General features: G+C 43.8%; 1 protein-coding gene across 1 annotated transcript in view; it reads left to right on the top strand.

Annotated features, from left to right (window-relative positions):
• The window catches only part of LOC105030915 (pyruvate carboxylase, mitochondrial), a 202,581-nt gene that overhangs the window by 71,290 nt on the left and 105,443 nt on the right, over positions 1-25,848 (top strand). The window contains exon 12 of the mRNA XM_029117567.2: positions 11,462-11,644. Coding sequence (XP_028973400.2) covers positions 11,462-11,644 — 183 coding nt within the window. The remainder of the gene's footprint in view (positions 1-11,461; positions 11,645-25,848) is intronic.

The raw sequence follows: 25,848 nt of genomic DNA, 5'->3' as shown, positions 1-25,848 counted from the left end.
TGCATTAATATTTTTAATGACCCAATATAGGCCCACAACATTTTAGAAGTCTTTAAACAAGGGGACAGAATGCTTCATTCAGACTATTATGCAGACTATTATATTTCAAGTGGGAATAACACAAGTTCCCTCCCCCCAAAATGTTTTCCCCTTTTGTTTAAAAAAATTATATGGTGTAGTATGGTGTACAAAAGGACAAATAGTTGTTAACTATTGAAAAAAATGTAGTTAACCACTGTCAAGCTAATGCAAAATTCAGGTAGATGTCTGGTCGAACTACGTGTTATTCACTGTTCTCCGTCACTGGTTATAAAACACAACAGTCCTCTGGCGCCCGTTCTCTTTCTCCCCCTCTCTTTCTCCCCCTCTCTCTCTCCCTCTCCCATCTTTCTCTCCTCACTCCTCCCTGTCTTCGCTCTCAGCACCCGGTTGTGTCTGTTCAGCCAGATGTTGCTGCCACCAACTTAACGTGCCTCCTGTTTAACTGTTAATGAAGGTGTACGGCGTGGCACAAGGAAGCCTGGAAAGAACATACTTAATGTGTCCCTGTTGGTTTGCTCTGTAACCGAACGAGATGCTGAGGAAGGATGGAGGGAGGGAACAGAGAGAGAGAGAGTTGGGGAGAGAGGGAGAGAGTTGGGGAGAGAGAGAGAGTTGGGGAGAGAGAGAGAGTTGGGGAGAGAGAGAGGGATAGAGTTGGGGAGAGAGAGGGAAAAGATAAATGAAGAGAGATGGAGGGAGACTCTTAGACACTTTGTACTCTGAGATCTGTGCTAATGATGTGCTGTTTTCAACACCGAAGACTTCGATTAATCCGGAGGAGAGGGAGAGAGAGAGAAGAGGAGAGGGAGAGGGAGAGAAGAGGAGAGGGAGAGGGAGAGAAGAGGAGAGGGAGAGAAGAGGAGAGGGAGAGAAGAGGAGAGGGAGAGGGAGAGAAGAGGAGGAGAGAGTTAGAGAGAAGAGGAGAGGGAGAGAGGAGAGAAGTGTAGGAGAGGGAGAGAGGAGAGAAGAGGAGGAGAGAGGGAGAGAAGAGGAGGAGAGAGGGAGAGAAGAGGAGGAGAGAGAGAGAGAAGAGGAGAGGGAGAGTGGAGAGAAGAGGAGGAGAGGGAGAGAGAGAAGAAGAGAGGGAGAGAGAGAGAAGAGGAGAAGGAGAGTGGAGAGAAGAGGAGGAGAGGGAGAGAGAGAGAAGAGGAGAGGGAGAGAAGAGGAGGAGAGGGAGAGACAGCGAGGAAAAAAGAGATGGGGAAGAAGAAAGGACAGAGGAGAGAGGGGGAAGAATGAGTGAGGGAGGGACGGGGAGAAATGGAGGAGGTGTGAGGGGGAAAAACAAGTCGAGATGAGAAAGATAGGAAATGTAGGAAAGAAGAGGACAGGAACATAAGGGATGTCTTCAAAGATTCCTCTCCTACCTCATTATGTTCATTATATCAGTCTGAAGGACACACACGTGCACGCACGCACACACACACACAAACACACGGACACACACCCACACACACACACTTAGGACTATGTAAGAAGAGCACTTTTGAGGAGAAGAAAACCAATTTATTTTTCCTGAATGTTAAAATGAAGGTTTTGATGAAGGAATTGCAATCTCAGAGTGCGTGTGTTTCTCTGTGTGTGTATTTATTTCTGTGTGTGTGTGTGTGTGTGACCATGTAGTTCCATGACAACCAAAATGACTAATCTGGAATAGACTCAATACTAAGTCATTGCCCATTGCCTTAGTGAAAACCTTGATCTTAACCACTTGATCTGGTCCTTTCACATTACCTGGATCATCTCCAGCTAAAACCGCAACTGGATAACCACCGTTTAATAACACCTAATATGCCATGGCATTGTTGCATATTAGTTGATTGGCTTCAAGGGCAATTTAAATTTTGCGTTGCTTGCCCCAGATTCCCCTCGGAGGAATCCACCAAAGTTCATTCTTTGAGCCGCTTCTGATAGGAAAAGTCCCATTTGAAGCACTCTGCGCTGTTGAATTGCATTTTCATAATGACAAACTAGGCTAGGGAGGCTCTGTTTGGTTACCAAGGCAACCGCTGTAGCCAGATAGTTGCTAGCTATTTTAGTGGACGTTGTCGCATTTCCTTCTGCCGCAAGTACCGTAACGTGTGGGGACACTGTGCCAGTGTTCTGCACGTTGGAGGCCTTTTTATAGATGAAAGAAGTAACACAAAGAAAGGTGAATCAGAATTGAACCTCGAACAGCATGCCGCGGGACAGTGTCCCAGTGTCCACACCCTTCAGTCCACAGAGCTGCTTTTCTGGGTCAGTTTAATCTTCCCCCTGACGAGGCCTGATTGGGGGGCATGTGTGCCTCGTCAGGGGGTGGCAGCTGAGCCACTTGAATGGTAGCAGCTGGGCTGGGTTAAAGGGCCTCACTCGAGACGTTGGTGCAGGAGAGTGGGCGCTCGCAGCGCATTACGTAGAATTACATCTGTGGTATGAAAGGGGCAATCAATGGCGAGGGATATGAAACATTGTTGCTTTGGCAGATTTCTGGGACTTACCTACCTTCAGCCAAATAATGTTTCACATGACCCTCCCTGGACTCCTGAAGAAGAAAACTTTATACCCAGTAACAATAAAAACCTTTACCCCCAATAACAATGAAAACCTTTTCGTCAGTTGCCAGAACAACCAATTAATTAGTCAATTGTGAGGTGCCAGAACAACCAATTAATTAGTCAGTTGTGAGGGGCCAGAACAACCAATTAATTGGTCAGTTGTGAGGTGCCGGAACAACCAGTTCATTCGTCAGTTGTGAGGTGCCAGAACAACCAATTAATTAGTCAGTTGTGAGGTGCCGGAACAACCAAATAATTAGTCCATTGTGAGGTTCCGGAACAACCAGTTCATTTGTCACTTGTGAGGTTCCAGAACAACCAGTTCATTTGTCAGTTGTGAGGTGCCAGAACAACCAGTTAATTTGTCAGTTTTGAGGTGCCAGAACAACCAGTTCATTTGTCAGTTGTGAGGTGCCAGAACAACCAGTTCATTCGTCAGTTGTGAGGTTCCAGACTAACCAGTTCATTCGTCAGTTGTGAGGTGCCAGAACAACCAGTTCATTCGTCAGTTGTGAGGTGCCAGAACAACCAGTTCATTTGTCAGTTGTGAGGTACCAGAACAACCAGTTCATTTTTCAGTTGTGAGGTGCCAGAACAACCAGTTCATTTGTCAGTTGTGAGGTGCCAGAACAACCAGTTCATTCGTCAGTTGTGAGGTTCCAGACCAACCAGTTCATTCGTCAGTTGTGAGGTGCCAGAACAACCAGTTCATTCGTCAGTTGCGAGGTGCCAGAACAACCAATTAGCGTGAAAGGTGGCTGAGCTTGGGGGCTCCAAGGTAACGGAAGACATTATTACATGTTGTACAATAATGCATGGAGAGGAACATTCAGACATTGCACACCTGCAGGTTTTGGGGCAAAAGTGGCCTTTTGTATTTTCTGCTGTCCTTTGTCATAGATTGTCTAGTAATAGGCTACTTTAACATTGACAAATGGAGAATCTGAGATCGATGAAAACATTTCTGGAATCCATAAATGTCCTAAAAGCATAGTTGTGAGGAGACAGATATTTCTTGTAGTGATATGACAAGAGTAAATATGGTATTGCCCTTAAAAGGTTTCACTTTCACTGATGACCCCACTGTTATACAGGGCTGTTCAGTCTCCCAGCGATGTCAAAAGCCTCTCTCTTTTATTTTGCACCTAGCTGTGCCTATTTTGGAAGCTGTGAAAATATATGGGTAACACGGAGACAGGTGAGAGTCTTCAGCCTTTGTTTGTTTTCCAACATTGTATTTGAAACATGGCGCTTGCCCGGCATGGCTGCGTACAGTTCACTGGACAGATTTATCTCACATTCCCCATTCTGCCTTGGGAGTCGGCTGCTCACTGTTTACACCAAGGCAATAAAGACAATAAAAGCTATGAATTCCTGGCGAATACATTGAAAGGTTGCTCCTGATGTCGTATTCCGTATTATTATATTTCCTGCTGATAGGAAAGCAGGAGGGCTTCTATGACTTTGGCAAACACATTTCCTCTGAAGCATCTCCAGTGCACTTCTGTATATTCCTCATTCTATAAGCAAATACCCATAGTGCCACTACGGAGACAAGGTTTATCAGAGCATAGCGGGAGAGAGATCATGGGAATGAATCTCATTGTGTGAGCTGTGGAAATGCAGCGCTTTGCAGAGTTCTTCATTCGTTTACATGCTGCATGGGTTGGAAATCCAGTCTCTAGCAGAGCTCCTCTAATGAAAGAAGGGTCAGTCCCTTTCTCACACACAGCAAAAGATATGCAGCGAACAAGGATGAGAACAGGCTTTATCTTGCAGTAATTAATTGGCTGACATTCCTCCCGCTCAAACTATCCTTGACAGATACTCCTTCCCATCACTGTCTGGAGCAGGCAGTGGCCTCGGACTGCAGGGTCCTTTATAGTAATACAGTGAGAACAGTTAGCAGTCGTAGAGACAGCTTACACACGCAGCCTTGAAGAATGCACAGTATGAAATATAACAGTGACCACACAACAGGAGATGGGAACCCAGCTACAAGGATACAAGGTCATAATCAGGTCATAATCGGTGGGGGGGGGGGGGATCCAACCCCAGAGGTGCGGGTCAGTTTTACACCCCAACTACAGCAACACATTGGTCTCTGGTTGTATACGCACGGAAATGTGCCTCCAAGCCTGTGGACGTTAATGTTAACTAGCCTATATTATATTTTAAATCTGTCTATTTGCACTGTAAACAAGTATATTGACCCATACTGTAATTTGACATGGATGATTTGTACGGTTGAAATTGCGCTTGGGGATGTTTCTGGGATTTCTGTCTAACTGGTCATCGTCTGCAGCCTGCCCTGACCGTGATGAGCTCCTCCATGCTGCTAATCAAGCCTTACCTGTCACCTGTGTTCTACCTTGGTAATCAACCCTTAACTGTCACCTGTGTTCTATCTTGGTTATCAACCCTTAACTGTCACCTGTGTTCTACCTTGGTAATCAACCCTTAACTGTCACCTGTGTTCTACCTTGGTTATCAACCATTAACTGTCACCTGTGTTCTACGCTGTAATTCAACCCTTACCTGTCACCTGTGTTCTACCTTGGTAATCAACCCTTAACTGTCACTTGTGTTCTACCTTGGTTATCAACCATTAACTGTCACCTGAGTTCTACCTTGGTAATCAACCTTTAACTGTCACCTGTGTTCTACGCTGTAATTCAACCCTTACCTGTCACCTGTGTTCTACCTCGTTAAACAAACCTTACTTGTCACCTGTGTTTTTCACTGTTAATCCACCCTTACCTGTCACCTGTGTTCTTCACTGTTTATTAATTCTTACCTGTCACCTGTGTTCTTCGCTGTTTATTAACACTTACCTGTCACCTGTGTTCTACCTTGTTAATCCACCCTTACCTGTCACCTGTGTTCTACCTTGTTAATCCACCCTTACCTGTCACCTGTGTTCTACCTTGTTAATCCACCCTTACCTGTCACCTGTGTTCTACCTTGTTAATCCACCCTTACCTGTCACCTGTGTTCTTCACTGTTTACACAGGTAACAAGGTACACAGGAGTTTTGTTTTATAGTTATTCAAACATTAACCAATTTAAAATGTTATTTAGTTTTCACTGTTTTGTGCTTTGTGCTGTACTGCTGTATAAGGAAGTGTGAGTCAATGAAATGACAACACAAGGCAAATAAACATGCTCGATAAACGCAGGCATTTCAATAAGCCAGTGAGAAACGGTGTGACCTTGGGAGAGTTTTCTGAGGTGAGAGTTATGGGACTCACACGGATCTCAAGCTACGAATCAGAATCAAACGGTCAAGTGTTGAACATGATCGTTTGGATCTCAATTGGAGTCTTCCTATTCTCACTAGTTTCTTCCTTTTTGTCAGAACCCCTTACCTCTCCTTCTCCTTTTGTTTCGTTCGTTCCTACCTCAATCCACCCACCTCCCTCTCTCCCTCTCTCCCCGTTTCCACCTCCCTCTCTCCCTCTCTCCCCATTTCCACCTCCCTCTCTCCCCATTTCCACCTACCTCTCTCCCTGTTTCCACCTCCCTCTCTCCCTCTCTCCCCATTTCCACCCCTCTCTGTCCTCTCACTTTTCTCTTTTTCAATGCAAGTATAATTGGCAGTAAATCGGCAGGTGTTAGACAAGCCCCGTCTCCTTGTTGTTTTCCCTCGCTGCAGGAGACCGTCCTGATAACATGAGTCATAGTGAAACAGAGAAGGAGAAGCGGAGGGAGAACGAGAGCACGGAGCAGAGGGATGAGGGAGAACCAGGATCAGTAACAGGGCAGGGTGAGATAGGGAGGAGGAGGAGTAAGACCTGGTATAGTACTTGAGAGAAAATTGGCGTCATGTTGAGTTGGTGCAAAGCTTGGGATTAGGGCATTATTATATTGTTGTATGTAATTGAGCCCTGTCTGCTGCCATGTCTCACTCTGCGTGTGTGTGTGTGTCTCTGTGTGTGTGTGTGTGTGTGTCGGAACCTTCGGACATAGGCACTTGACAATATATAAAAGGGGATGGGCAGAAGTTGGAGTTCTGGGTCGTGTTAACTCTGCAGGACACCAATATATTTTTAGTTTTTTTTGTTATAATGAATTGAGAGGGTGTTTGTGGTCAGCCATCAAATCCCAGACACACTGACTGATTGACCAGCCAAACTTTTAAAAGCAATAATTTACTTAACTGGTTACAGTTTTCATTGACTGTAAAACCCTCCGTTTGAGAACTGATTAACAGCCGAAATACACTGTCAGATGGAATAACTTAATTTGTATTCAGGAGGAACCACACAGAACCAAATAGAACCACACAAAACTAAACAGAACCAAACAAGGAGGAACCTAACTAGTTCTGTCCAAAACACATTTTTACATCTTTTGCCAATATACAGAAACCAAAATGTTAAGATTGCTTTGTTTTTTTCTTTTGTGTGCGGAATAATGTTTTGCTTGTATTCCCATTTTTGTCACTTCCCTAGAGAACTGTTTTGTACAGTTTTGCATTTGAGTTTAGTCACAGATCAAGTATACTCACAGCATATATATTGGAAAATAATATGCAACAGTATAACCAAAGTGTTCTCTGACTTGGTATTGTAAGTTTTGTCACCACAGCCTGTTCCAATAAAAATGTTGTCCACGAATCGATGGAGCCTTGTAGGTCCTTAACTTTTCAACGGTTTCATCTGAAGACGTGCGGGTTCCTATTTTGTAACGGACAAAGTGCTCCCATTAGTATGCGTCGGCCGCTCCCAAGCTGTGGTACAGCGTTGCAAACCAGACCTGCCGCTCAGGGCTCTCCGAGTCTGAGCAGATTGACACACTGCAATTTACTTCCTCTCACCAATCACCAACGATAACCTGAGAACGTGGCGACTGTCTGAATGTGCCGGGTATTACAGACCGATGCCAACAAGGCAACGGACAGCAAAATGGATGGACTATTTTCTTCTGTGGTATTATTTTAGGACGCCTGTTGGCATGGCGTTTCTAAGCTGGTTTCATTGTAACACTGACATCCAGGAGTAAAATGTTTTTCTATATGAAATGAAAATCTTTTTTTCACTCCACTGCGGACTCGAAGCTCTACGTTGGCAATGCATAAAAACCCTTGAATAAGGTTGAACTGTTGATCCATTAGCTTCAATGTTCAGGAATTAATTTGTGTTTGTTACATCCTGTGTGTGTGTGTGTGTGTGTGTAGACCCCTGTGCCAGGCTTTAATTGCACTTCCCGCTGCCACACACGCAAAGGGCATGGTCCCCCCAGCCAGTCGCCACATCTTTTAGTCAGAGAGAGAGAATAAGCGAGGACTAAACCCAACATTTAGTCCTCATGCAAGTGTCCCCTCCAACATGCCCAACACATCTGCGGAATCTTCTCCCCGAACGAAATTCTTCAGCGGCCACCGACCCAGAGTTCAGTGAGACAGCAACACTCTGTCGACTACAATGTTGCCTTGGTCCACATTTGAAGTTTGAGATGAGAAGGGAGGGGAGATGGAGGACAGTTGGGGAGAGAGGGGAGATGGGGGAGAGTTGGGGAGAGAGGGGAAAGAGAGGAGAGGTGAGGAGGGAGGGGAGATGGGGAAGAGTTGGGGAGAGAGGGGAAAGAGAGGAGAGGTGAGGAGGGATGGGAGAGATGAGGAGGGAGGGAGGGGAGAGATGCAGATAGAAAAGAGGGGAGGAGGGAGGGAGGGAGGGAGAGATGCAGATAGAAAAGAGGGGAGAGGGGAGGAGGGAGGGAGGGAGGGAGAGATACAGATAGACAAGAGGGAGAGATGAGGAGGGAGGGAGGGATACAGATAGACAAGAGGGGAGAGATGAGGAGGGAGGGAGGGAGGGAGGGGATGATGGGGAGCGAAGAAAAGAGGTGCAGTGACGAAGATGGAACCAGTGGAGTTTGACTTTCACTGACAATGTCAAACAAAACCTTATTAAAGGTAAAATCCTCAAACTACACTAGTTGTTTGCTCAGTCAGAAAATAATAACCTTATTAAAAGTAAAATCCTCAAACTACACCAGTTGTTTGCTCAATCAGAAAAGAATAACCTTATTAAAAGTAAAATCCTCAAACTACACCAGTTGTTTGCTCAGTCAGAAAAGAATAACCTTATTAAAAGTAAAATCCTCAAACTACATCAGTTGTTTGCTCAGTCAGAAAATAATAACCTTATTGAAATAAAATCCTCAAACTACACCAGTTGTTTGCACAGTCAGAAAATAATATCAAAATAGTCAGTGATAGCTGTGTGGAGTTGGAGTTTGTGGCCGTGACTATGTGGGCTTCATACGCTATTATAGAAGTATATATCTGTTCTTATAGATGCTATGTCCTGAGATGTAGATACACTATACTCTTGCTAGATTTAGTTCTGAGGAGTGGCAGAGACTTGGGAGGCCAGCACTTGAAAATTAAGTGTGCTCTCTCACTACTGTAAGTCACTCTGGAGAAGAGTGTCTTCTCTACATTTCAGTCATTTAGCAGGCACCCATACCCTGAGCAACTAACAGTAGTGACTGCATATGTTTCCAACCTGGTCCCTCGCGGGGATCAAACCCACAACCTCTGGCAATCCCAGAGCCATGCTCTATCGACTGAGCTACACTTCTGAATCACTTTAAACGTAAAATTCGAATGCAAACATTCGTCGACTCGCACAAAGACCATCAGCGAATGCGATCAGTTGCTCCTCTGCTACAGGAAACTGGCGTACGTGCCAATAACGTGCATATGTACATCTGAAGGCTTTTGTTGCTGCCCGGCTCCATGCCAGCAGGCATATTCCATTTCAGATGAAACTAGGACTTTTCCTGTTGACTGCGAGGTGCAGTGGGCAGCGGTGTGTTGTAACACAAATCGACTGCTTTCCATCTGTTAAACCGTGTCATCTTTACCGCTGACCATGTCAGCCGGCAATCTAGTGTGACACTCGGCTGTTTGGCCCTCCCCGTTTCCTAGCCCTCCCTGTTATCCACTAACAGATCCATGCAAGGTGTTGAGTTGGGAGAGGATGTCCCATATGTGTCCCAAATACAAGGCTTACCTTTAGTGACATTTAACACCAGTGTATTGCTAGTTAGACGTTCTGAAACCGAAACAGCAATCGAGGACGTTTAAACGGGTGGCTCTTGTCAGCTAGTCACTTTTTGAAAATGGGCCCAGGGCGTTAATTGCGACTGGATTCGTTCAGTGACACATTTTTCTTACACTCTTTGGCAAATGATCAGATTTCTCCTGGCTTTGTAGATCTCCTGTGCCCTCTCTGACATCTGGGCCCTGTTCTGCCCATCCTCCTGTGGTTAAAAGAAAGGAAGGTCCGCAGAAAGTTCTAGATTTGAATGTGCAGTATTGTGCAGAAATCTTGGGCCACTTGAGAACATTGTGAAAGGCATTTGTCTGAGCAATAAGTGTTGATTTGTTAGAAGAAAAAAACGTTGATAAATCATTGAAGTAAACACAAAGACTTAATACAATGAAAAAGAAGGAAAAAAGTAATTATTGATTCTGTTGATTTGCTGTTGATTCTTTTCCTTGCTGATTCTTTTCCTTGCTGATTCTTTTCCTTGTTCAAGTGATCCCACACTTGAGTTTGTCCGTCAAACATTGTATTTCATCCATAGGCTTCCACACCAAATATGTCTTAATTGTCTTTGCTCAGAGTCCTTCATCTGGAAAGATGACATTTTTGCCAGTCATTCGAAGATGGTTATTTCAGTGTAAGCCATCTTACGTCTTCCTATTACGTTCGAGATGTGTCGTTTGGTGCCAGATGCTGAACAAGCACTTCGCTTTCCTTCTGTCTTTCATAGTAGTGACCTTTAAATGCTGTGTTAATTAGATGCACACAAGAGTTTTCCCGACTTAAATTACTAGCTGTCAATTACCTGTTGGAAAGCACAATACATTCTTGTTACTTTTAATTGAATCAATGTTTATCTGTAATCATAGTTATGTTCTGTTGTAAATTGTACAAGCAACTAAACACTTACTGCTTAGATCAGTGTCTCCCAACCTTTTTCAGTTACTGTACCCCCAAAATGTTTTTGCACTGCTTTCAGTACCCCTGAAGTACCCCCTCATGTTAATTTCACCAGTAAGTCTATGGTGTCATAAATGTTTTCAAGTACCCCCTGTGGAGAGGCCAAGTATCCCCAGGGGTCCTAGTACCCCTGGTTGGGAACCACTGGCCTAGATGATAGGCCTTAACACCGGTGGCTTAACACCTTTCCACCATACTGTATTGTAATGACGTACATAGTTTCAGTCCTCCAAACTGAAGTCCTAATCATGTCCTCTCTGTTGGAGTAAGACATAGCAAGCCTGGGTGTTGCCTTTGATAAGGTCTGTCACACATGAATTACTACGTTACGTAGCGGATGCTCTAATCACTGGGCTACCTGATTCCCCGGTGAATGTTCAACATAGCGCAAACACAATGGATGTTAAATTACGTTTTTTAAATTCACAATATGCAACGTGAGTTCTGACAGGGAAAAGCACTAAGTGCGTTTTTCTTCTTGGTTCGGTCAGTATAGTTAGGCTGTCACGGCCTTCCTTTAAGCAGTCGTTGTTCATATGTTTTTTCGACCTCACTGTGTTAGGGATAGGTTGGGCGATTTTGTTGTCGTCTTCAACTGAACCGACCCCACAGATCATCTGAGGATGCTGATTGGTTCAGCCAATGCGTTGGGCGGAGATATAATGAAACAGGATGTGAGGTCATCAGAATGTTACCCCCCTTATGTCTGGGGATAAGTCTGTTCCTCGTTAGTCATACGCACCCCTTGCTCATCCCTCTCTCCTCTCCTTTCCTCCCCTCTCCCCTCCCCTCCCCTCTCCTCCCCTCTCCTCTCCTTTCCTCCCTCCTCTCCCCTCCCCTCCCCTCTCCTTTCCTCTCCTCTAGGTCTTCCGGAGCGGCGAGGGAATGGGGATCCGTCTGGACAGTGCCTCGGCCTTCCCAGGAGCTGTGATATCCCCCCACTACGACTCCCTGCTGGTTAAAGTCATCGCCTCCGGGAAAGACATGGCCACGGCCGCCGCCAAGATGCACCGCGCCCTCAGCGAGTTCCGTGTCCGAGGTGTCAAGGTAGGGTGTAGGAGAAGGTGGGGTTTGGGAGAAGGTGGGGTTTGAGAGAAGGTGGGGTTTTAGAGAAAGTGGGGTGTGGTAGAAGGTGGGGTCTGGGAGAAGGTGGGGTTTGGGAGAAGGTGGTGTTTGGGAGAAGGTGGGGTTTGGGAGAAGGTGGGGTTTTAGAGAAAGTGGGGTGTGGTAGAAGGTGGGGTCTGGGAGAAGGTGGGGTTTGGGAGAAGGTGGTGTTTGGGAGAAGGTGGTGTTTGGGAGAAGGTAGGGTTTGGGAGAAGGTGGGATGTGGGAGAATTTGGGGTTTAGGAGAAGGTGGTGTTTGGGAGAAGGTGGGGTGTGGGAGAATTTGGGGATTGGGAGAAGGTGGGGTGTGTGTATGTGTGTGTATGTGAGTCACTGACTGTACACCAAGCCATCAGGCATACCACTTCTAATCTAGTTGACACTGTGACTAAATGCTCTAGACTAATTTGTTCACACACACACACACACACACACACACAAACGGTTATACACATATGTACACACAAACATATAGTTTGGTCTACAAAGACACAGACCATATGAAGTCTTTCATGTAGAACTGCTTTCATTACTTCACAGTGCCTTTGAGACGATAAATCAGCGTTAGCTTTTAGCACAACAGCCAGCTGTAAAGTTAGCAGAAGAGCTACGGTAATTTAACCGAAAGTACACCTGTTATTTTCTCACAAGTACATCCAATTTGAATTTGTGCTGAATGTTCCGGAGAAAATTGAGAAAATAAATATGATGACCTGCGAATTATGTCGGGATGTCATCAAACCGACTGAGAAGAAGTAAAACTATTGAGAGCTGTGCAAGGTGCTGAAGGCATGACCCGACCAGCAGGCGTGGTGGATCTGAGTCCTTCCATTCTATCATGCCAGTTGATCAGGAGGTAGGACTCACTACAGTCACTACTGTTATAATCTAGCACCATTCTTGTTATGGGTGAAGAAGTGAATACATGCACAACCAAGGAAGCCGGAGAACATGAAAGGCTAATGTCTTACTGAGAGGAGTGCACCTACTGCAGATATCCATCAGTGGGTGGGACGACTGCCCCCCAGAGACAGTTTGCCTCCACTGGGAGATCGTGTTACCCAGGAGACCATATTAAGTTTGCCAAAGAGACCCTGTGGCACAGATCTTTTTTTCGCACACGCACAATTCCCTGAATAAATAAGGTATAGGAAGATGGTCAAAAAAAAAGAAAAAATTAAGGATCTTGACTAGTGTGATTTCTCTCTCTCATGCAAATAAACTATTTGGGACTAACAGGGTTAAATATCTCCGTCTCCCGGCGGAATGTTTACGCAGGCGTTGAGAAATCATCATTACAATGTTCCGGAATGTTGACAAGAACTCTTCCCAAAAACCTAATTATCCTTCTGGCAGAGACTCTTCTATGAGTTTTCAAGCTGCTAGCGTTATATTGTGTCAAATCATGTATAGTTAAATCTGACAGTTTTTTGTGTGTGTGTGTGCGTGTGTGTGTTGTGTGTGTGCGTGTGTGTGTTGTGTGTGTGTGTGTGAGAGAGTCTGTCTACCCATTAGTGTAGCACATGCCTTTAGAAGATTCTGCTGACCTGAAAAACATGGATTGACAGAAAGAATTAAAACGGTGGGTGGAAAGAGAGAGAGAACGAGAGGGGGAGAAATAGAGGGAGGCGGAGAGGAAAAGGGGGAGATATAAAAAGAAGGGGGAAGAATAGAGAGAATGAAGGGCAGAAAGAGGAAAGATAGAAATTGATAGAGAGAGAGAGGGATAGAGGGAGTAGAGGGAGATAGAGGAAAGAGCATAGCAGAAAGGATGAAGAGACAGTAATATTGAATGACAGTGAGGTGGTGTTGCCCATAGCGACTGTCAGACATGTTAAGTCTCGCTTTGAGGATGAACTGGTGCGTGTGTATGTATGTGTGTGTGTGTGTGTGTGTGTCGCTTCACTTTGGAACACGTGCACCCGTACAAACACATTATATGCATTTTTTTTATCCACAAATCTAATTACACAGGGAATGTAGCCATTTTAGGTACAGGTGTCTGGACACAGTGGAAACAGTGGACAGTGAGAACAGTGGGTTTTGACACAGGTATAATGTTGATATTGGCACAGGTGTAATGATGGTGTTGACACAGGTGTAGTGATGGTGTTGACACAGGTGTAATGATGGTGTTGACACAGGTATAATGTTGATATTGGCACAGGTGTAATGATGGTGTTGACACAGGTGTAGTGATGGTGTTGACACAGGTGTAGTGATAGTGTTGACACAGGTGTAATGATGGTGTTGACACAGGTGTAATGATGGTGTTGACACAGGTGTAGTGATGGTGTTGACACAGGTGTAATGGTGGTGTTGACACAGGTGTAATGATGGTGTTGACACAGGTGTAGTGATGGTGTTGACACAGGTGTAATGATGGTGTTGACACAGGTGTAATGACAGTATTGACACAGGTGTAGTGATAGTATCGGCGGAGGTGTCATGACAGTATTGTCATGAGTGTTTTTACGGTATTGGCACAGGTGTAATGATGGTATTGACAGAGGTGCAGTTACAGTATTGACACAGGTGTAGTGACAGTACTGACATGGGTGTAGTGACAGCACTGGCACATGTTACATGGTGGTATTGACACAGGTGTAGTGACAGTACTGACACATGTTACATGATGGTATTGACAGAGGTGCAGTTACAGTACTGACATGGGTGTAGTGACAGCACTGGCACATGTTACATGATGGTATTGACACAGGTGTAGTGACAGCACTGGCACATGTTACATGATGGTATTGACACAGGTGTAGTGACAGCATTGACACTCTATTCTCCTCCCTCCTCCCTCTCCTATCAGGTTATTCTCCCTCACTTGCTCTCTCATGCCCCTTCTCTGTCTCCTGCATCCCCCCCTCCCCCGCACTCACCCCTTCACCTCCTGCTTTCTGTCTCTCTCCCTCCCTCTTTTTCCTGTTCAGTCAGTCAGATGTCCGGCCAAAACTCTACTCAAGTCTCTCAGTCGCTAAGCCGTTGGCATGACAGCAGGCATGTGACATCACATGTTCTCATGAGGTCCATTGGGTGTCATTGGTCAGGATTCTCGCCCGCCAACTCCTCCTTTTTCTCCTCCTTCTTTCCTCTCATGTCTTTCTCTCAGTTGTTGTTTGTCCTCATTTTTTTTCATCTTCTGCCCAGCGTCCATCTTGTCTTTGTATTTTATCTTATCACTTTCCCTTCCTCGTTTAAAAGATGCCAACCATTCTGTCTCAGAGACATCCAAATGACAGCTGGGTTTTCAGCTTCCTGATCAAAGGTTTTGGTTGGGTTTTAGGCTGGATGTCTGAATAGGCCCAATGTGACAACTGCTGATGTAAAAAGGGCTTTGTAAAATAAATATGATTACATTTGATATATAGCCTGTCACCTACTGGAGATAATGAATGAACAAACACTGAAACCACACCTTGAGTTAAACCCATTATAATTTTGTGTCGGTAGGTCCGTCAAACGTCATGGAAAAGCAAAATGTTTATCAAACAGTACAGTGTTTATATATTTTAAAAGCATGCCGGCATGTGATATTTGGACTTGGAGCAGCACTTTTTGAGCTATTTGACAATTTGGTAAGCGGCTTAGAAACCGGGTAATCGTCTGTTTCTGACACCATGTTCGAATCAAAATGACTCAGCTGCCCCCTCTAGTTATGTGCTGGTGACGTACACGGACGCCATGTTGTTAATGGAAACTGTTATAGTAGAGCTGCATCTACTGCTGTGATTAAACTGTTGTAGTAGAGCTGCATCTCCTGCTGTGATGAAACTGTTGTAGTAGAGCTGCATCTCCTGCTGTGATGAAACTGTTATAGTAGAGCTGCATCTCCTGCTGTGATGAAACTGTTATTGTAGAGCTGCATCTCCTGCTGTGAGGAAACTGTTATAGTAGAGCTGCATCTCCTGCTGTGATGAAACTGTTATAGTAGAGCTGCATCTCCTGCTGTGATGAAACTGTTGTAGTACAGCTGCATCTCCTGCTGTGAGGAAACTGTTATAGTAGAGCTGCATCTCCTGCTGTGATAAAACTGTTATAGTAGAGCTGCCTCTCCTACTGTGATGAAACTGTTATAGTAGAGCTGCATCTCCTGCTGTGATGAAACTGTTATAGTAGAGCTGCATCTCCTGCTGTGATGAAACTGTTATAGTAGAGCTGCATCTCCTGCTGTGATGAAACTGTTATAGTAGAGCTGCATCTCCAGCTGTGATGAAACTGTTATAGTAGAGCTGCATCTCCAGCTGTGATGAAACTGTTATAGTAGAGCTGCATCTCCAGCTGTGATGAAACTGTTATAGTAGAGCTGCATCTCCAGCTGTGATGAAACTGTTATAGTAGAGCTGCATCTCCTGCTGTGATGTGCCAAAGGCTGTTTAGAAATGTCAAATTGTTTCTGACATTATGGAAATAAAAACGCCTGACCTGCCTGTCACTTTTGATGCATCCTGCATCCTTCCTTTCCAGTCCTTTCCCGACACTGTCCTCCCTTCCCAGTCCTTCCCGACTCCTTCCTTCTTTCCAGTCTTTCCTTGTCTCCGTTGACTGCTGAGCACTATACAGAGAATTTTGTCACCCATCAGACTTTTGATAATGATGTCATCCATCAGGCTGTTGAATGGAGTGAATTGCATGAAGGAATGTTAGCGAAAATACCTCCATTAAAACATGAAAACTATTTTAATTATTTGATTGCATTATATGACACTTCAGGGTTATTTTAGTGTCTGGGAAAAAATTTAACCTTTTTTGGGTTCCAGGTAGAACATTTGTTGTACCTGGTAGAAACCTTTTGGATTCAATGTAGGATCCTGCCCACATAGCAAGCAGGCACGTTTATTTATATAGCACAATTTATACATCGAAGCAATTCAATGTGCTTTACAAAGAAAAAATATATGAAAGTACAATAACATAAAAACAAAAACTCAAATGAAAACATCAAAACAAATTAATACATCACAAAAAAAAAATACAATAAGAAAACATATAACGATTAAAAATGGGATAAAAACACAGGAAGCTATAAGGCTAAAAAGTGCTCAGTCATAGGCACGTGAGAAGAGAAGTGTTTTTACCTGGATTTTTTAAACATAGGGTTCTGTGTAAAACAAAAAACTGCTGTATCTCGAACCAAAAAGTGTTATACCAAAAATCCCAACTGGTTCTGTTTTGAGGACATTGGAAGATCATTTCAGAACCTATTTGGAACTCTTTATTCTAAGTGTGTGTTTTAGGATCCGAGCTAAAGGGGAGATTACACAAACAACCACTTCCAGTCTTTCCTAATAAAATAATTAGACTTTCCACAATGTCCACAGTTCCTCTTCATCCTCATTACATGATTGCTCTGAAACAAATCGCCCCCTCTGTCATTCTCTTCATCCTCTTCCTTCAGTTGATTTAAATTCAATTGGGAAGTAATGTGCACAATTATCAATTTCTATTGCCCATTCATCCATTGTCGTCATTCATTCAGTGAAGTGAGAGAGACATAAGAGTCCCAATGCCCAGCAGGCACTCAAGTTATGAATAGGCGTGAAAATAACTGAACAATGTAAAATAAACCCTTTTATATAATGTCAACAAGAAGGAAGATGTTGCTAGTGAAAACGTTATTTAGCATGCGGCTCAGGTGTCCAGCTCTTTACAGAAAGACAGTCGGCCGGCCTTCAGTCGTCCCATGTACATGATGGATGATTTAAGGTCACTGATTAGTTACTAACTCCCCTCACCTATTTTTCTAGGTCTTAATTGCCACAAATTGATAGTAATGAGACTAAAAGCTTGTGCTACTGGGCCTGCCGCGGGGAGATCAGACACCTCTGGCATGGAGCTGAGACTGTCGTAATGCTAGCTTAGCTAACTGTAGCTTCCTGGGAAGTCTAATCTCTGTTCCTTTATCAGAGAGCAGAAGAAGAGAGAATTAGAGATGCTTGAACATATCAAGATGATCTCTTCCCTGGGGTCTGCTTAACTCTGTTCAAACACAAGCGCACGCACGCACACACACACACACACACACGCACACACACACTATATTATACACACACACCCCCCAGGCGCTCCACACACACACCTCATGTACACGAACACACAAGCAGACACAGCAGGTACAAACACACACACGCACACACACACACTATATTATACACATGCGCTCCACACACACACCTCATGTACACAAACATACAGACGCAAACACACACACACACACACACACTGTCTCCTGGGTCACCTTATCTTTCTCTCAGCAGAGCCGTGGATAATACCACCTCGGCTGTTAATTGGCTGTGTAATTAAATATCTGTTTGTATACGTGTGTATGTGTGTGTGTGTATGTGTGTGTATGTGTGTGTGTGTGTGTGTGTGTGCATACTGTGCGTGTGTATATATTCGATGTATATGTGGTGTGTGTGTGTCTTCGAAGAAAATCGAAGGAGAATAAAGTACAAAATATGCAAAACCAATCAATTAGTGAGAGAGAGAGAGAGAGAGCAGGAGAGAAGAGAGAAGAGGAGAGAGAGAGCAGGAGAGAAGAGAGAAGAGGAGAGAGGACGTGTGTGAGAGGAAAGGGAGAAGAACAATTCATGAGTGGAAAAGACATAGCTCTACTAAGGAGATAGGGGAGGGAAAGAGGAAAGAAGAGAAAACAGAAAGAGAATCTGTCAGTGATTTGGCGTTAAAGAGATGAAGAACATAAAGAAATGGAGTTGGAGAGAGAACAGTGAAGACAGCAGAACTGGATATATTTGAGGAACGAATTTAACAGGCTTGTGTGTCAGTAATATCTTGGAAGAGGGATGACAGTGAAAGAGAGGACTTGCTGTTTGTGTTTTTGTGTGTGTGTGTGTGTTTCTGTTTGTTTGTGTGTCAGTTTGTTTGTGTCGGAGAGCTGGATAATCGCCTCTGATTCCAGTTAATATAGGAAGTTTGTTTGGGTCCCCAGGAAGTCAATGAGTTCCTTGAGAACTTGCCACTAAGAGCAGCTGTGAGTGCTGTTACAGTTGAATGGGCCTGTGGCTGGCTAGGGCCTCGGGGGGAGGGAGACGCTGTGTGGGGAGGGAGATGTTGTGGGGGGGAGGCGGTGTTCTGGACCAGCCTAGTTGGATGAATTGTGTTTGACGACGACTCATAACGACAGGAGTTTTGTTAAGGTTAACAGGAGTTTTCACAGGTTTCCTGGTCTGCAATAGCATGACGTTCTACAATGCAGTGTCTTGAATGTCCAACCGGTCCAAACTTTTTACGAGAGATGCCCTCCGCCAATCACGTCATGGTGGATATATGTTGTTGCCATGTATGCATTATAATCACAGCCAGAAGAGGTTTTGAGCTCTGTGTCTGGAACAACACCAGCAGACACACTCCTGAGATACGAACGTCGTTTTGACATACGTTAGCTAGCTAGACGAGTTAGCCACCTAACTTTTCTGACGCACAAACGGCTTGCTTGTTTTATTCGTCATGACGGTTTCAACAGTGCTGACCCAAAGGAAAGAAGGACTGCTGGCTAACATGTCTCTCTGCAGTTGCCCCTTTTGATCAGCTGTTCACAGCAGTGGCTGATGGCAATTGCGGAAAGAGGCTTTGTGGAATTGATGTCAACTGTGGCTAGCTAGCTAGCTAGCTTTTTACATTAAACTTAATGTGTGCTGCACTGATCAGCATCCATGTTTACTTTTGTTTTATGTGAACTTTGATGGGTCTGCTCAGCTACATAAGCTAGCTTAGCTGATATTAGCTAGTTTAGCTATGCTGGAAAAATCGTGCTACTCTTCATGGCTGTAAAACTTCAGAGGTACCCCTCCCTGGTGCACCAATCCCCTTTGCCAGATGTGAAATTAATTCTTAATCGAAGCATGTTTGCTGATTTTAAAATGTTGAAGCCTCTGTAAAATGTTTGTAGAGTCATCTACCTTTGGGTACGAACAGTCTGATCTCGGTTTGGTTTCAGCAAGGTCACATCTCTGTGTGTGTATGTGTTTTGTGCATGTTTCCAAGCTTGGGTGACCCTGATACGTTTCTGTTGTGAATGCAAATAGAAAGTTAATCAACATATTATTTACCCTGAATTTCAGCCCCAGTAGCTATCTTTGATTTGAATACGCCCCTTAGTTTTGTTTTCAGTTTCACAGAGGCGAGGAACCAATACCTCAACATAACCGCGTAACCCATTGTCGTTTTTCAGCCACGGATGAATGTCCAATTCTGACGTCAGCTTGCGAGATCTCGTTGGCGAGAGTGTCAGCTGGGACGCGGACGCTGTAATCAGGATTAAATGGTTGGATGCAGTGTGAGTGTCTATTCAGAGAGTGAAACATAGAGGAAAGAGAGAGAGAGGGAGCATGAGGGGGGAGACAGAGGGGGAGAAAAGGAAAGAGAGAGTGAGAGAAAGTAAGACAGGGAGACGAATTAAGAGAGGGAGAGGGAGTAAGAGAGTGGGAGAAAGAGAGAGGGAGAAAAGAGGAAGGGGCCGAGAATGGGAAAGCGGGTGGTTAGGAGGCAGATGGATGTAGATTTGAACAAAAGAAAAAAGGGGATCAGCGAAAGAGATTTTCCTTTTTCTTAGAGATATGATTTGCGGGTTTAAGGAATTAAGTTGGCCTGGGAAGAATTACAGCCAGAAATCTGGGACTTGGAGAGAATATCAGACCACTCAACCATGCTGAACTACCCACACACACACACATGCAAACACACACACACACAAATACTTGTACACCCAAGCAAACATGCTTTTACACGCACACACACACACACACACACACCAGATACATACCACACACACACACACCAGATACATACCACACACACACACACACACACACACACACACCAGATACATACCATACACACACACACACACACACCAGATACATACCATACACACACACACACACACACACACCAGATACATACCACACACACACACACCAGATACATACCATACACACACACACACCAGATACATACCACACACACACCAGATACATACCATACACACACACACACACACACACACACACCAGATACATACCATACACACACACACACACACCAGATACATACCACACACACACCAGATACATACCACACACACACACACCAGATACATACCATACACACACACACACACACACACACCAGATACATACCACACACACACCAGATACATACCACACACACACACAGAGCGGTACATTTTAACCAATAATGTGGCTTTAAACGGCCTTCTATAAAATAATAATCGTAGGTGTTTTATTATCAACTATCCTCGCTTCTCTCTCTTTCTTCTCTCTCTCTTTCTTCTCTCTCTTTCTTCTCTCTCTTTCTTCTCTCTCTCTTTCTCCCTTGCTCCTTGTCAAATTGCCAAACCAAGTGGAAGATATTAGAAATAACAAAAGTTTAAACTAAACATTTTACAAGCATCCTTTTCAGGAGGATGGAGGCATTTTAAATGTTGAAGTATTAGCTTTGTACGGTGTTACAGCTTACAAATAAGTATGATTATGAATGATGATTATGAATGATAATGAAAAGAGGAAAGTATTGTTGTACAGGATGTTTACAGTGTTTTCTTTGTGCTTCCATTTGTTGTTTTCTCTTGGCAATGAAATCTTGCTGCTGTGATTGCACAATGCTGTGTTTCGCCTAACAGACATGGGAGTTTATCAGTGTTTCATTTCAAAGTCTTTGTTTGAAATTTAACAGCCCTTTTGGGGATTTCGATAAGTGGGTATAGGCCAAACTCAGCTCTGTATGCATTACATACGGTTTTGCATTATACTGTAATAATACGTTTGCGAAGTGTCAAATGTAGAGACTATTGGGTGTTTATCCTGTGGTGTTGACATTTTGGTCAAGGTAGCTGGAATTGTTTTTTTGCTCTGGGGCAATGTTTTCCATGTAGAATCTTTATGTTTCTGGCATACGGATAATTTTTTTGGAAAATATTCATCATTATCATTTTTGTCTCACCGGGGAATTCACTGTCGGTGATCAGGTGTGGATGTGCTGTGTTAGGCCCTTCAAAACGATTTGTTACCAAATCAACATGGATAGAGTCACCAAATCAACATGGATAGAGTCACCAAATCCACATGGATAGTCCCCAAATAAATATGGATTGAGTCACCAAATCATCTGCTAAAAGGAGAGATTTTATTTTCTAGTCCAGTAATGTGAAGCCTGGTGCTGCAGACGTTTGTAGCGTCCTTGCCAATTAAATGAGTTGACCTTGTTACTGAATTGTAAATTAATTTAATGGCACACTTATTGTTCTCGTATGTTGCATTCATAATATTGTTTCCCCCTTTGCAAAGTCCCTCTTTCTTCGTTTGTACAGCAGACCCCCATACCAAATCGAGAAAAAAGCGTATTTAAACCCAACAAAGCATCAAAGCCCTTTGTTTCGGGTTACTTGTTTGTTAATTACTCTCTCTCTCTCTAGCTCGCTCTCTCCCTTTGTCTTCCTTTCTTTCTCTTATCTCCTGCTGCCTCTCGTTCTCTCTCTCTCCTCTCCTTTTCTCTCTATTCATCATCACATTTAGGGTGTGTTTGTGTAGTCATAGGTCTGGTCATTGTCTAGGTCATGTCGTCCGTGTGCATGTTAAGGAATATAATAATGTGTAGATAACCCTGTTAGAGGACAGGACGACAGGGCGGAGGTGAACTAAATGAGATGGAGTGAGAGACTAATGGGGGGGAGAGACAGAGGGGGGAAGAGAGAGAGACGGAGGGGGGAGAGAGACTGGGGGGATGGGGAGCATAAACAAGGAACCACCTTGTTTATTTTAAACCACAGATTATAGAACTTTCTTCCTTTTCATGCCCTTTTCTCTATATACATACTCTGCATACCTTCCTTTGAGGTGCAATGAGTACCAAGCCTCTGTTCATCTGGAGTGGATGTGTGTACAGACACCGTCTGGAGTGGATGTGTGTACAGACACCGTCTGGAGTGGATGTGCGTGCAGACACCGTCTGGATTGGATGTGGTAACAGACATCGTCTGGATTGGATGTGCTTACAGACACCATCTGGAGTGGATGTGTGTACAGACACCATCTGGAGTGGATGTGTGTACAGACACCATCTGGAGTGGATGTGTGTACAGACACCATCTGGAGTGGATGTGCGTACAGACACCGTCTGGAGTGGATGTGCGTACAGACACCGTCTGGAGTGGATGTGCGTACAGACACCGTCTGGAGTGGATGTGCGTACAGACACCGTCTGGAGTGGATGTGCGTACAGACACCGTCTGGAGTGGATGTGCGTACAGACATTGTCTGGAGTGGATGTGCGTACAGACACCGTCTGGAGTGGATGTGCGTACAGACACCGTCTGGAGTGGATGTGCGTACAGACACCGTCTGGAGTGGATGTGCGTACAGACATCGTCTGGAGTCGATGTGGTAACAGACATCGTCTGGATTGGATGTGCGTACAGACACCGTCTGGAGTGGATGTTCGTACAGACACCGTTTGGAGTGGATGTGTGTACAGACACCGTCTGGAGTGGATGTGTGTACAGACACCGTCTGGAGTGGATGTGTGTACAGACACCGTCTGGAGTGGATGTGTGTACAGACACCGTCTGGAGTGGATGTGTGTACAGACATGTTCTAAGTGGCACGTCTTACTTTTGTCCTTTTTCTGATGGAAATGCCCTTTTCGCATCGAGCAGCATCGGGTGTGGCCCTTTAGAGCGAGAGGGGTGGGGGCATGACAGGAGCCGATGGACGTATTGATCTGCCGTCTGTATTGTATCAGTATTGTTTTGTTGTAAAAATTTAATGAAATTATTTTCGGCGCTCGGCCATTATCAACATCCGTCTTCCCGCCACCGTGTTTGACGCTCTTCAAGGCTCTTTGGGTAACCGCTAATTATGAGAGTCCGCTAATCTTCTAACATCACCGTGGGCTGAGGAAATTAATGTGGCAAATTTCACAATGAATCAACCCACTCTGTTCTTTTTTTCCTCCCTCTCTGGGCTCTCCGAGCATTGCTGCCTGAGGCTTGTGGAAGCTTCCCTAAACACGCATGTAACATGTCGGAGTGTTTTTAAATCTCCAAACGGGTTCTGGAACAGAAATAAATACAAATATAGCTGCAAGAAGCGATTAAGGGGACCAAGTAATGACAAAAGGAAACTTTGAAGACCCTTGGAATGTATGTTACTGTAACTAAGCAATTGTCTTTACATTTGAAACTTCAATTAAAGCTGCAAGCAGCATTTAGTGGGTTTCAGCATTTAGTTAGCAATTATGCAATATGGTATGTAGGGTAAGAGAAACTGCACACATGTACAAACATTAACCCAATGTTGGATGGTTTTTCCTGTCCAATGGTGACCCCATGTAGTTTTTTACATACTTTTCTGGTTTATACAACACTTGAAGATCTTCATACATAGATACCAAAAGTCAAACTACATCAAGATTGGTCATTTGCTGCCATATGAGTAGTGTTTTAAGTGTTTTTCAAAGAAACTAAGATGGCTGAAAATCCATGATGGGGATTTTTTGGGTCTCAGTGGCAAAAAAAATCATAGTGAGGAGATACACCTATGCTGGGTTTAATATAATGAAAATGTATTTTCCAATACCAAACAAGCATTTTAGAATTATTTAAGGATGAGGTGTTGTAAAAATGTCCCTTAGTGTGTTTCAGAAATCACCTAGCAAATGTACACACTGAAAAAGGAAAACACTATTGCAAAGATAATGTTAAAAAATTACTAGCCCAAGATAATGTTAAAAATAACTACCCAAGCAACGTTTTTTTAAGTGAGGGTGAAACATTTTTGTAAAACTCCTGAATTCTCAAATTGTACACAACTGAATATCTTGCTGACACACGATGCACCAAGTCTTGTAGGCTGAATTAGCATGACAGTGAAACATGTAGAACATTACTACAGCGTGACAGAATGTTTTAATATTAAAGAATCTGGTAGATAACTGACAGACCCTCTGATAACTCTCCTAATATCGGTGGTCAATCTCTTAAATTATTTCATCTTTACTGATGCTAGATGAGTGATCTATAGCCGGTCTTAAAACAGCTTTGTTAGTGGTCTATAGCTAATCAACTAGCTAGCGAACTTCATGTAGCTCAATTAGTAAATTAGCTAGCTACAATAACGCATACAAAATAGTTGAGATATTTGGTTGTTATCTGCCATCAACCTTGTTTGAAACAGGAACTAGCTCGCTATATCAATGAGAGAGCGGGCAGTGTATGCTTTACCTGCCTATGCACAACATTGTGAGAAATTAGGTTGCTAACTAGCTCAATCAAACTCACCTTCCTATGCAATATAATACTTGGCTTCAGGAAAACTCACGCGCATGCAGCTTCTGTTGCAAAGAACTCTACCTGCACATACCAGTAACAGAAATGATTATGAAAGAGGTGAGATGTCAGAGAGTTTGATACCCTCTGGCTCTGAGTATTTTCTTGTTGCCTTGGCCTGCCTGCCACTCTGAAATTACTGCCAGGTGCTGAAGCACGTCGTCCTAATTTGGAAGAGGCGGACAATAATTAATTTTCGAAATGTGGAGGGGACAAGTCCCTTGTGAAATGTCCGCCTTCGTAAGATACCATTTTCAAAAATGTGGCTTTCCAATAGCTTGTTTAACAGTTTCCATTTCCAGTGTACAGGCTACATTAGATCACTTTTGACAGGATATGTTGCAACAATTAGGCTTATTATATCTATAAACATTTACAAAATATACAACAACAATTTACCAAATAGGCTAATATCCCCATTACATTACCTAGCTTCACTTGAAACTTACCCACAAATCCAACAGGCCTACTTATGATTTGAATACACAGTGTTGTGTACTCTTGGAAAGCTCTTAATCTTCTAAAATACTACCACCTTGTAAAAGGGAGCAGGTGTGACCTAACGAACAATTTAAGCTGTTGATGGGATTGGACATGACAAGGCCATTGATTATTAATTGACAAGAAGTCACATGGCAAAAAACCTGACCGGCTGCAAAAGTAAAGTCTTACCAAGGGAAATTAAAAAAAAGATCTGCTAAAAACATATATCTATATGTACAATAATCTATGATTTGTGTAACATTTAACAAGAAACTAACCTCACTGGACACATATT

Source organism: Esox lucius, chromosome 24 (genome assembly GCF_011004845.1).
Source record: "Esox lucius isolate fEsoLuc1 chromosome 24, fEsoLuc1.pri, whole genome shotgun sequence".
NCBI lineage: Eukaryota > Metazoa > Chordata > Actinopteri > Esociformes > Esocidae > Esox > Esox lucius.
Note: the sequence above shows the minus strand (reverse complement) of the source record. Positions and strands in the feature narration are given on the sequence as shown.